General features: G+C 35.3%; 1 protein-coding gene across 1 annotated transcript in view; it reads right to left on the minus strand.

Annotated features, from left to right (window-relative positions):
- pico (ras-associated and pleckstrin homology domains-containing protein pico) overlaps positions 1 to 13,243 on the minus strand; it is an 83,033-nt gene that overhangs the window by 49,760 nt on the left and 20,030 nt on the right. The window contains exon 2 of the mRNA XM_085947979.1: positions 4,814 to 5,562. Coding sequence (XP_085804105.1) covers positions 4,814 to 5,230 — 417 coding nt within the window. The 5' untranslated portion in view covers positions 5,231 to 5,562. The remainder of the gene's footprint in view (positions 1 to 4,813; positions 5,563 to 13,243) is intronic.

The raw sequence follows: 13,243 nt of genomic DNA on the forward strand, positions 1-13,243 counted from the left end.
GTCATAAAAATTCAATATTCGTCCTTTTAATGTTATGTTTATTATTGTAATCGTAATAATAGTATATTCATTGACATGTTTTCTTTTTCAAGTACATGCGGAACGTTCTTTAGTCATCTTTACACGATTTAAGAATATATTTCTCCGACGCCATCACAAAACGAAGTGACTTGCTCACACCTCGACTGTTAGTCTCCGATTGGCAACGACTGCGAAATTTCGTTCCACATACTGTTGAAAATTATTTGCCGTTTCACTTATGTACGCTCTTAAATTATGAGTACAAACTGGACAGAATTTTCAATACCAAGATTAAACAAAAATAAGTGAATTTTTTGAAGACATTTTAAAATAATTTAGTAGGTACCTACCTACTTAATTACCTACCTATTTTTTATTCAACGAAAAAATAGAGAATTTAACATTATTAATTATTGAACAGTATAACACATTTTGATAAACGATTGTACTAGTTAATTTCGTCGTAATTAGTGTTGTATTTTTTTAAACATTTTTTCTGGTACCTAAGTAGATGTTTCTAGGGTGTTTTCAAATTATGTATGTTATAATAATTTATTTATATGAACGAATATTATTTATAATTGCTTAATAAATTCAAGATGTTTACAATATGAAAGGCAAATTAAAAAATAATTACAAGATAAAAAGAACTTTTTATATACCTACCACGTTTTTAAATTTTCGGTTGAATCATATAAACTTGACAATTCTATGTTTTAATAATTTAGGACAAATAAGGCAATTGTCAACAAATCATTTTTTTGCTATTTTGCAACAAACAAAAAAATATAGAATAGCTACTGAAATGTCATATTGATTTCCATAGTAACGCACGTATATATTAATAATTTAGTTGCTAGCAACCAATAATAGTGGATTGGATTACGGATTTCTTCCGAAATAACTGTTCATACAAAACAGAATTAACTGAAAACGAATTCAATTCTACTTAAAGATGGCTAAAAGTATTAAAAGAATGCATTGGCATCGTGTTTTGTTATATTCTAAAAGTTTCAAATGTCTAGCTAGTCGGGAAGATTTGTACTGGATAAACAACCACCGGACAAACAAGAATACGAGCTAAGAAAAATGTGGTGAAATTGGAAAATAGGCACTTATAAACAAAACAAGGGAACAATACTCTTTTAGTAGGTAGCAGTTTCTTGATTGATGATTTAGTAATAAATTCGTGAACGTGTCATTTTTTTGAAATAACCACTTTCCTCATTTAACTAATAATCACCATGTCTTTTAAAAACCTTATTAGAACCCTTATTCGAGATTCCAACATATTCAATTGAAATTGAGCGGAATTCCGGGATTGTATGCCCTGATTCAGTTCCCAATTTACAGACCTACATCCAATGGTAGACGAATCTGACAAAAACAGACAGAAAAGAGAAAAACTGAAAATAAAAAACCGAAACGTTTTGAAATTAACTGTATCGAACTGAAATGCGAGCGAGAAATTAATGTAAGCACTGCAGAATCGATTAACTTATGTATTTAACATTTTTATTTATTGTTAATAACTTGTGTCCCGGATATTGGCCGAAGTATGGCAGGAAATTTCGAATGATTTTGTCATTTTGACATGCCAATTTTAACGCGATAAATAATACTCACATTAAATATTTTGCTAATGCGAAATTGTGTTTAAATCATTATTGATTCGAGATCATGAGACTCATTTTAAAACCGCAGTCCCACGTTGGAGGTTCAATAGTCGTAGGTAATAATAACATATTTACCTACCTGCCAATACGTCGAATTGTTTTTGGTACGGTCAGCACACTCTTCTATACCTCTATGACCAGCACAGCAATACGCTTCGATTTAGAAGTGTAATAATGGTCAGTGAGATTTTATATTATAGTCCGACAATTTAAACGTTAAGAGCGTACTTCATGTGTGCTACGTGCGACGAAATTTCTAACTCGTCGCCTGGACTCTCCAATCGGAGACCGACAGACGAGATGTGCGCGTTTGTTTTGTCATGGCGTCGGATGAAAATATTCTTAAATCGTGTAAAGATGACTAAAAAACTTTACGTATGTACTTACAAAAACAAAACATGTCAATGAATATACTATTATTATTAGTAATATAACAATAAACATAACGTTGGATTTTTATGACAGATTATATTTCGTTCGGCACGCGTCATTTGCACATTGAAGTTATAAGCCCTCCACCAAAACCCGCCCCGTACCACCCTCGGTCTTAATCGAGAGTATCACGGGACCCTTCAATTGGTGATGTGAAGCATCTAAAAATTGGCCTGGGAGTGTCCTGGGAGAAAATGCCCAAGACTTAGGTTGCTACGCTCAGAGTGAGCTCTGACTGAGTTTACTCTAATGCAAAGTGCCGGGGAGAGAAAAAGTACATGGAAATTACTAAAAAGAAAATGAAGTTACGTTGATTATTAAATCCGCGCATCGCCTAGCCACGATCTTTTTAGACCATGCCTCAACTGAAGTATAGCCTTAACTATGTGATGTTCGGTTGTTTTCAGCCAGTACAGGAGCGACTAAGAAAGGAATACCCCGTATTACACGTAGCAAAAGTTACTTTCAATATGAATAATTAATTAACTACTGTAAACAACAACAAGATCTCGGCGATAACAGAAGTCGCTGTAGTCGCGTGTAGAAGATTTCCCGATTCGGGACTGGTGAAAATAATTGAAATTCTCTATATTTTCATGTAGTCTTTTACTTATGACCAAAATCACCAAATATTTTACAATTGTAATAAGTAATTATAGTGGATATGAAATTAAAAATAAATTATAATATTTTTTATGTATGTTCCTATCCCATAATCCCGATTTTTTTTATTTCCATATTTTTTTTAAATCCAGGAGTTTCAAACTTTATAGCCAAGTAATTTGCGATCCCCGACGTATTAGCACAAATGAAACACGTTAAAAATAATCATGAATCAATGAAATTGTTTGTGGAACTCTTAATAAAATTATTCACTTCACTAGTCTCTTAAAACTGATAAAAATACGATATTAAAAAATGCATCAGTCAATATTTTATTTTCAGTTTACTAGTTTTTGGGAGCCCTTTACAAAACAAATTGCGATCCCCCAGGGGTTGTGACTCGTAGACCATGGGCCTCTTACATAACGTAATTTGATGAAAAAAAATATAATGTCTATAATAGGTACCTACTTAAAATAAAATATAACAATTTAAAATGTATTTAATTTTGAAAAACACATATTATAACCAATAGAAAAAAGTCTTTTTGAAAAAAGTAAGCCACCCGGCTGGAATTAAATCAGCATCTCTTGGGTTTACGCCCCGCCCCGTCCGCGCATTATCCTCTATGCTACGAGGCGACATACTAATTGCGACAAATTTAACTATTGGCCTTTTTAATACCTGCTCATCGGCGCTCTTCTAAATCAAGCTTCTTTGGCAATCGGTTTTTGTTTATTAAATCAAAGTAGGTATCTACTACTTCAATTACTAACCGACGTCACGGATTTCTACAATATATTTGTGATGTAACTTACTTGAACTTAATTAATTAAAACTTGAATAATTTTTAATTAACTATTTCTTTTATTCAACGAATAATTCACAAGATTTTTTAGAAGAGCGCTATATATCATTTACATGTATATCAATGTAAAATTTATTAAACAATACGTTTTGCGAATAAAATAACAATTTATGAAACTATTTTATGACATCCTATAGGTTAGTTATTGTACCTCTATCATAAATGTTGACGAAACATTATTATTATAAATCCTACAACGGTTTTGAAATAAAGTTCTTGGTAATTTTACTAATTCCGTGTTGTCGTTGACATCAGCTGTTTAAGCATAAAATAAAACCATATTCGGAATGATGTAAAGATAACTAAGGTTAAAGGTAACTGTATAAATAAACTATATAATTAATTGAATAAGTATATTATACAATATTTAATAAACTGTATTAAGTAATCAGTAATCACATTATTGATTGAATAATAATATCTACATAAGCAAGGTTTTTTTATAGCCTTGCCTTGCTTTTCGTACAAGGTGGTTGTTAGTAATTTTGAACAATCACAAACACCTAGGCTTTAAGAATTTAAGAAAGCTTTATATAAATATATTAAGTCCTCACTAGGTTGAACCCAGAGCTCCCGGATGGAAGGCCAACGCCTTACGCACTACACCACGAGAACCGCATACGTAAGCAAGGTTGTAGATGTAGATGTGCTTAAATACAGTTAATTGATTGAGCCGATGTATAATATGAATATGTTTCGTTAACTAGTAAGTCTAATCAAATCACTCTAAGCACAATCGCACATTGAAAATTGGCTCGACTGGAACATAGTCATAAATCAAAACTGGACGCAACATGCAACTTCATTCTGTGCGCATATGCGAGGCCATGCCGGGACAGTGACTTCACACGGCAAGCCAAAATGAATGACGAAGTGTGACATTTTGGGATTATGAAATGTGTTGTATGCGACACTAGCTGTTTTTTTCAAACCAGATGATTTTCAATGTGCGACTGGGCTATGATTTTTAAACTTAAACATTGACATCATTAGGCCCTTGCTCTGGGTCCGAATACTCGTTGAAAAACTACACATGAATTTTCCATATTTGCAATTCGATTCCGAGACCCAATACTTTATAAAAATGCACTTTACAAATTGTCCATCGCGGGTGCTTAAACGAAGTAATTAAATAACATCAGGGAAACAATAATTTATTCATTTAGTTTTGGAAGAAATAGAATAGGTAGATGTGTGAAAAAAATCAACTCACATTGCTCCTGACTTTCCTCAGTAAACCAGTTCCGAGTGGGATATCTGGACTTTTGAGACTGGTCCTCCTGTTGAGATTAACGCTGTTGTACCTCCTGAAGTAGCTGTCCCGCGACGGAAGTCCAAGATTCTGGACTCCCGTATAACCCAAACTATGAAACCTTTGCGGCCTTACATCGTCACTTGCGTTTTCTCGAATAGTCTTTTGTCTGTACACTAAGTTAATTTCAGGATCCGCTTCGAACGATGTATTCTGCCTCTCGTCGATTTTGTCGCAGACTCTTTCCGTTTGCTTGTTCGCCGGAGTGTCGATACGTCCAGCAGACGAAGATCTGACGGTCAGTCTAAAGCTCCTGTTGATGCTGGCGAAGAATCCCGCCTTTTGCTTGAATTCCACATTGTCAATTCCTCGATCCATTCTTGATCTCTCGTAAGTCTACGAGAACAATTATTTTCGTGATATTATTATCAGTCCCACATTTGTGGCCGCGGTTTCGCGAATCAAGATTGAAAACTCTTTTTTTTTTATCTGCCGCAATTATATCGATATAATGAGCTGAAAATTGAGCGTTTTTTACACTGTTCTGATTCGCGGTTGTTATATTTTCAAACGTCAAATTACTGTAGTTCACCAAATTGCCACACACAACTAGACGTTGTTAAACACATTCACAATACACGTTAATTGCAAATCTAAACAAATATATTCCGTACATTTTGCTATGAGTATCTACGCAGTGTTGCCATCTACTGATATTATGGCCAAAAACAGAAATAAAAATGTTTTTATTATTACCCAATGATTATTTTACAAAAAAACAATTTTTTAATTAACCACTAATTTATTGCTGATACTGTATCTGGTTACATATAAATTGTACGTAAAACATTTCACCGTGGCACAGTTCGCCGTCAGTTTTCTTATCGGAAAGAGATGACCGTATACTACATGGTCTCCAATTTTATTAGATTCAATATGAACATTAATTTAATTTTCATAGCTGATTTTGGCAAAATTTATGAATTCATGAATGAAAACCTAACCTAATTTGACAAATAATCAGTGGCAAAGGCTCCATAGTAGAAGAGTAGTAAGAAAAATAGGTAGAAAGTATTTAAATTTCAATACTTAAATAAAAAAATGTGCAGGAACCAATTGCATATAATATCGTCAGAATAATAATTAATATTTAAAAAAAAAAAAAAATGAGAACCATCTATCGTCAGAATAATGTAGAATAAAGAAATAATAAGTGACAAACCACTATGTTTATATCAATTTTCCGAGCTTATCGTATGAACTGCGTTCCAAGGGCATCGGAGCAGTCTGCTTTTATTCATACAAATCTATAGGCTTATAAGGCAAAGCTTATATATTTAGTGTCGAGGACTGTCGGATTGGCGCTTTATTCAAATAATACTTAATAATGCCATAATTTAAAAAAAATCTATTTGTTCAATCACGTCATATATAAAGATAGAATATTTTTAAAAATAATTAATAATTTTTTCTCGTGATTATTATTTATCATTTATTTTAATTCAGTCATAGAACATTTATAAGTATATTATTTTTTTGTTTAATTGTTTGTCATATTGGGCTGTTGATAATATTTAACGATGATATATTTTTAGGCGTATGTTACGTGTAGGTATAGGAAAATACATAATTTATATTCATTGCTCAATTCTATATCGTCAATAAGCTATTGAAATTTAATCGATTTAGTGTGTACCTATTCATCCGTAGTAATATCGTATTATCGTCTTATTTCCCGTGAGTATACCTGACAAGTGTGCTCTTATTCTTTGATCTTCACAGCCTAACTCTCTCCAAAAGTCACCCTTCGCCACTGCAAATAAACCAGTGTATCGGCTATTTTCAAAATCTGTTTGCTACTGGCTTCCTGTAAAGTGTAAACACTGTAAACCGACAACAACCGTGTTTTATTTAAACATGAATTTTATGTCAGTAGGTACTATAACGACCCAAAGAAGTTGGACGGTTTTTAATTTGGTAATAATGGTCATATATTTCCGAACAAGATTTCACGGTGAAATGTGATACGGCGAACTGCGTACGTACCGTTTCCGGAAACGATTTTAACTAAGAACATAGAGTTCGAAGAACATGGGTAAACTTGAGGGCAACAAAATTTCACATTGTGGAAGTGACAAGATGCTGCTACCTTAAAGAACGGAACACAAAATTGGTTTACCACACCGGGTGTGGTAGTAGTTTTGAAGCAGGGCTCACTTAATAAATTACTTTTGGCCATAAAACCAAGGGGCAAAAAAACGCGTCGACTATCCTCAAATATTGAATACGCGTTATGACTAGATGAATTTTAATGCATATTACGTATAAGACAGATGCAGATATTGAAAAAAACATAGTATACAATATTATTCTTTAACACGTGTTTAAGTTTATCCCATATTTTTTCATATTTGAAATCTGTACCCTGTCCATACCAGGTACCACAAAAATACCTTAACCACTGCTATTAAAAATGATGGTTCTTGTCGGTTTATAGGAAGCCGATATACGTATAACTGGATTATTTGTTAGGTTAGGTTAGGTTAGGTTAGGTTTTCATTCTAGAATAATTCATGTTTACAAAAATCGGCTACGAAAATTAGAGCGCTTCCCGCCTGGCTTCCTGTAAACAGATTTTGTTCCAAAATTATTTTGTAAAATAGTTTATTTAATATTTATTGGAAAATAAAAAAAACATTTCAGTCATCTGACAACATTGTCCACGCATATCCATACTAGTGTAGGTACACATCCGCTCAAACGTGGTTTGTTTTGTTGAATTTTGATAGCGTATCTATGAATACATTTATGGCGAGTAGTAAGTAGCTAACTAATTATTTCAAAAGATTACATTATTGTTTTTAAAGGTCAAAGTCATGACATGATAGTAGCCAACTTCCAGGATGAAATAGGTACTTATGTATATTTTATTATAAAATTGGTCTGGCATCGACTTTTACATAACATAACACACTGTAGGTATTTAATGATAATGCAAAGGTGCACGGTGTGTACATTTATATTATATCCCCAAGTAGAGTATCCTCCACGTCACCTTGCCACTGTACACAGTGACAAGGATTTGTGTGTATACGCAACCGTATAATTGTATTAGTAAAAACCAGGCACTTGATTGCTTTACTAACATTTTAATTCGAAAAAATCTATTCTAAATGGCAAGGTTAGGTGGAGGATACTCTAATTGTCCGGAAGTCAAAGCTGGGATTTAACGAATTGAACGTCTGACTAAAATAATATTCTAGTGACATCCTACATTCTACAATCATAAGCCGGCTCGGATATTAAAACTCGTCTCGTCCGCAACGTGTCGAATACGTCGATGTGACATCATCGTTATTCACAAAACATACGTTGCCAAATGGAGCTCTGCAGATTGGTCGAATGCGACTTTTTAGTTTTTTTTATAAAATCTAGTGCTACTATCAACAAATCGCATGTGAGTCGAAGACGCCAGAACGCATACGCACACCTACAAATTGGTCATTCCTATACCGGCTCGCCGGTAACCCCATCCAAAATATATATGCGTTTCGACAGGTTACGCACGACTGTCGCTAGGTAGATAGATGTACGCGGTCTTCATATGCAACATTGGAGCGACGTTCCTAGAAGGTTTGATTTATGGCAGACGTTATGTTGTTGTTGCTGATGGCTTGTACGTTTATATGTTGCCAGTATTTTACTTATATTTTTTTTAATATGGGTGGCGAGGTTTATATAGCATTTTATATTATTCGTAATCAGCAAATAATAATTAAGTTGGTCAATTTCTTACCGTCTTCCATTTTGAAAAGAGCTGTCAAAATAGTGACCACATGTTGCCATATTTACCGAAATTTCAGTAGATGTAACTACTGATTTCTTTTATATAGGATTAAAGATCACATTTAGATGAAAAATAAAATACTTAAGCAATTAACCAAATTGTCATCAAGTAAAACCGTTTACTTTTATACGCTCTTCACTCTAGTCATATAGTATAGATATATACAATTATTAACAAGTAAGTAGGTGTGGATATAGGATGGGGAAACGTTGCTGGCATTCGATAGTTCAAAGAGTCCGTGATCTCCAACAGATGTAATTACAATATTCCAACTTTTTCAAAGTGATTTTGAAACTCACATTTCAAAAGCACAAACTAGAAACTAGGGGTCAAGACGACCTATAGGTACCATGGATGGATAACCGTTTATTTAAATGTCGGTCATACTGTATATATAATAAAAAACAAAGGTTTATTGAAGATTTACCAAAAAAAATTAAGGTTAGGATGCACTACTACGTTTAATAGTTTAACAAGATATTTGCTGTTGTCCGACTGATGCCAATTTATTTTTTCGTGGTTTATAATTGCAAGCTTTTTTATCTATATACCTTACCTACGCCGATGACGCTTGTCTTATACGACAACTCATTCAAGTGCATTCAAGAGACAATGGACAGGTTGCATGACAACTCATCTCGCGTTGATTTGAAAATCAACGCGAAGAAAACCAACGTTGTGTAATAGCACCAGTCCTGATCCAGATTTCCCACTGATTAGCGACGGACAAAACATCGAGAGCATCGACAGCTTCAAGTACCTGGGGGTACACATTTTGTATAAAAAGCTCGCTATCCGAACGGGAATGGCTGGAGCAACATTCAGCTCGATGCGGAGTGCCTGGGACTCACGATTGTACTCGGTCAAAACCAAATTCCGCCTATTCGACGCTTGCATTCTGATGGTGCTGCTTTACGGTAGCGAATCATGGCACCTTACGAAGGCTCAGAGCAACCGTATACTGAGCTCCGAAAACAGATGTTTGCGACGGATACTGGGTGTGCGGTGGTATGACTTTTAGTGCAACGAGGAGATAAGGGAACGCACCAAGCAGCCTCTCATTACGCTGAGAGTGAAGAGGCGACGTTGTACCTGGCTCAGCCACGTGCTGCGGATGCAAGAAGAGAACCTCAACCTGGCTTGTCTGTATGCATATTGCATTTGGATAGGACACACATAACTTAGTGGTTAGAGCACATGGGCGCGAATCTAGAGACGTGGGGTTGAATTCCGCAGGGTGTCAAATTTTTATTATTATTAGAGGAAAAGGTGGTATCATGGCCCTTCTGCTACTAAATTGGCCCCCCTAAGATTTTCGTATTTCTGATAATGCCATAGCATGACTGCGGTGTATCATGACATATCGTTCTCCTATGTACCACGAGTCTAGGAAATCACGATTACTCAGCGTGAAGCGTACGCGTCGTCAGTGTCGGGCATTCTTGTCACAACGTGTGAAGTGAAAGTTTATCGTCCTGCAAAAAAAAATATTTTCTCAGAACTTTTTTGGATTCAGAGACTTTTGAAGTGATTTTGTTTACATCGAAGGAACGTGAAATCAATATTTTCAAGTAAGTTCGCTCAGTCTTCAATATTTTAAATTATAATTCAAAAAATACCGTGATAGTGTTTGTTGATATATTGCCCCCCCCCCCCCCCACGGTGGTATGTAATTTGGCACCGGGGGCCATATTACAACCATTTTACCTCGAGTAAAAACTATTATTTTTATAATTTTACAGGCATTCCGCGAATGAATCTTTCTGCGAGAAACAAGCATAATCTAAAATTATGGAGCGAGGAGAATGTGATGAGTGCAATAGTTGCAGTGCGGGAGAGATGGGCTACAACAAAAGCGGTGAAGGAGTTTGGAGTACCAAGAACGACATTGCCGAGCTATTTGGTAAGGCATATATTCAATGTGAAACAGCAAGCATAGCTGTTAATGGATTCAAGTTATCTGGTACAGGTATATCCATTCGACAGAAATATATTTAATAATGCTGATTTGATCGTAGCAGAGGATGAAGCTACTGAACCTACAGTATCTGAATCCATCTTAACTCCAAATGTTCTTGATCAGCAAAATTCCGTCAATGACTGCAGAAACCCTTCGCTCTCCACAGTCATCTGAGAGCCCTCTTGTACTGCCTGAAAATATTGTGCCAGTTCCACAGCCTAAAAAGAAGAATTCAAACAGGGGACGTAAGGCATCGTCGGCTGCTTTCATGACCGGGTCGCTGTACAAAGCTGGCTTAGAAGATTCTATGAAAAAAGCTGAACTTAAGCAATCAGTAATGGAAGAAGCTGGGCCTAGCCATGGGAGGGTTAGCCGAGGCCGTGGTGGTGGTGGTCGTGGTTATGCTAGAGGCAGGGGAGCTAACAATATAGCAAAACGACGTCGCATGAGTTCTGACTCAGAAACAACGGAAGAACCAGGGCCTCTGAGCTCTGCCTCGGATATATCCGATATGGAAACTCCTGGTGTCCCTCTTGAAGATGCAGATGCGATATGCATGTTTTGCAGGGAACCTTATTCCATGGACCGACATGGTGAAATTTGGATTCAATGTCTTATTTGTCACTTATAGGCACACAGAGAATGCACATCGTGCGAAAAAAATGAATATGTGTGATTTTTGTTTAAAAACCTAATTAAAAATGAGAAGATTACAAATTGTTTGTGTGATTCTGTAATATTTAATGCTTAGTTACTAGTCTATACTGTCATCGACAAAAATATTTTGTAAATTTCGATGGGGGCCATATTACCCTCACATTTTTCAAAAATAGGAAAACTTAGTTTTTTAGAAATACGTGTTTATTATAATTCAATTGTTTTATTTTTGGTTCCACTTTTTAGCAGACACAAACTTAATATTTTATCTTCACTTTAAGCAAAAATTTAGAGCAGTTAGAATAAAAACTCGTATTTTATGAAGAAAAAACAAACTGGGGGGCCACAATACCACCTCTTCATCTATTTAATTTTCGTCCTAAAATACAATGAAAATATCATATTTGACACGTTTTTGCAACACTGCCGTGTGATAAATAACCTAACTTTTTTAAATAATGAAAATTACGAATAAACCCTGTTTTAAAACTTTTAATTTTTTTAACATTTGTATACTTACATATTATAATACCTACCTATTTTTAACCGGAGCGGAGAACTCAAAAAAGGTCCGCTTCAACCCTCTGGGGTAATGAGGTCCATTGATAAATAAAGTAAATTCTCCAATAATGTCACAATGTTGTAATGTTTTACTAACCATATTAAATAAATATTTTTTATTAAAAAAATGTGATCATCTTTTGACTACAAAGTTCGAACATTTCCTCATAATATCAAAGGTTCGCCACTCCAGCTGATACACTATCGAAAGGAAAATAATGGAACACGGTTAACAATGTACAGTTTGCTAGCCATACCTACTAAGATTGTATTGACCTGGGCGAGCACTTAGGCCCGTTTCAGACGGGACACCGGTGTCGCGCTCGATATAATATAGGAGGCCTTTGTATTCGAATAAACGGGCCTTTGTATTATCCCAAAGCTAATGAGTCAACCCCTAATTTCGCGTAATAAATTAGCACATAAAACTGGCTGCGGTAATAAAAACAAGTGTATCGGCGGCTTGAGAATGTAACGGCCGACGGAAAAGTGTACCGGACACGCGTTGACTCATTAGCTCTGGGGCGTTCATAAACATAATACAAAGTCTTCTTTATTCGAATACAAATGCCTCCTTATTATATACGAGCGCGACACCGGTGTCCCGTCTGAATCGGGCCTAATATTACAAAGGTGATTATGATTATTTATAAGGTCCGTCTAAAGTCGAATTGTTGCAAGTCCATAATAAAATAGGCGACACTATGAAGTCATATTGAGAGTAATTATTACAGTCATTAGAACACGATAACCAAGGATGTTCAGGGTTTATGTTATGTTATCAACGGTGGCCGCGCGGCATAAGCGTTGGACTATAAAGCCGTAGGTCCCAGGTTCGAATCCTGGGTCTGGCAAGTACACATATTGTTTTTCAATTTGTGTGTGTCAGGGTATGGACCTAATAGGTTGAGCAAGTGGCTGACATCCATTTCTCGTAAAAAACAAAATCTGTCAATACAAACCTCCACTCTGTGGAGGCCCATATGATCCTATTAGGATCGGACATGGTCAAAAGAAGAAAGAAAAGAATTACATTGTATTATGTATGACTCATCAAGTCTTAAAACCCGCTCTGGAAATTTTGCAAATCCACTTTGGATATTTTTAAAACCCCCTTTTTGATAGTTTCTTACGCCAATTAGGAAAATATCTACATGTAACTAACTAGCTTGACACAATCCGAATTAATCCGTGTAAATGAATGTCTTTAGAAGTGTTGCCAACTATACTATAATTAATATAGTATTGCATATCGCTCATGAGAAAACAATACCTCGTATGCCACATAACAAAACACGAGATGAAGAAAACTCTCTATAGTCACTATGAATGCATAAAAATTCTTCATTTTTTGTATTACAATAAT

The sequence above is a fragment of the Rhyacophila brunnea genome, unplaced genomic scaffold, assembly GCF_057557595.1.
Source record: "Rhyacophila brunnea isolate RB1 unplaced genomic scaffold, BYU_Rbru_1.0 scaffold_1, whole genome shotgun sequence".
NCBI lineage: Eukaryota > Metazoa > Arthropoda > Insecta > Trichoptera > Rhyacophilidae > Rhyacophila > Rhyacophila brunnea.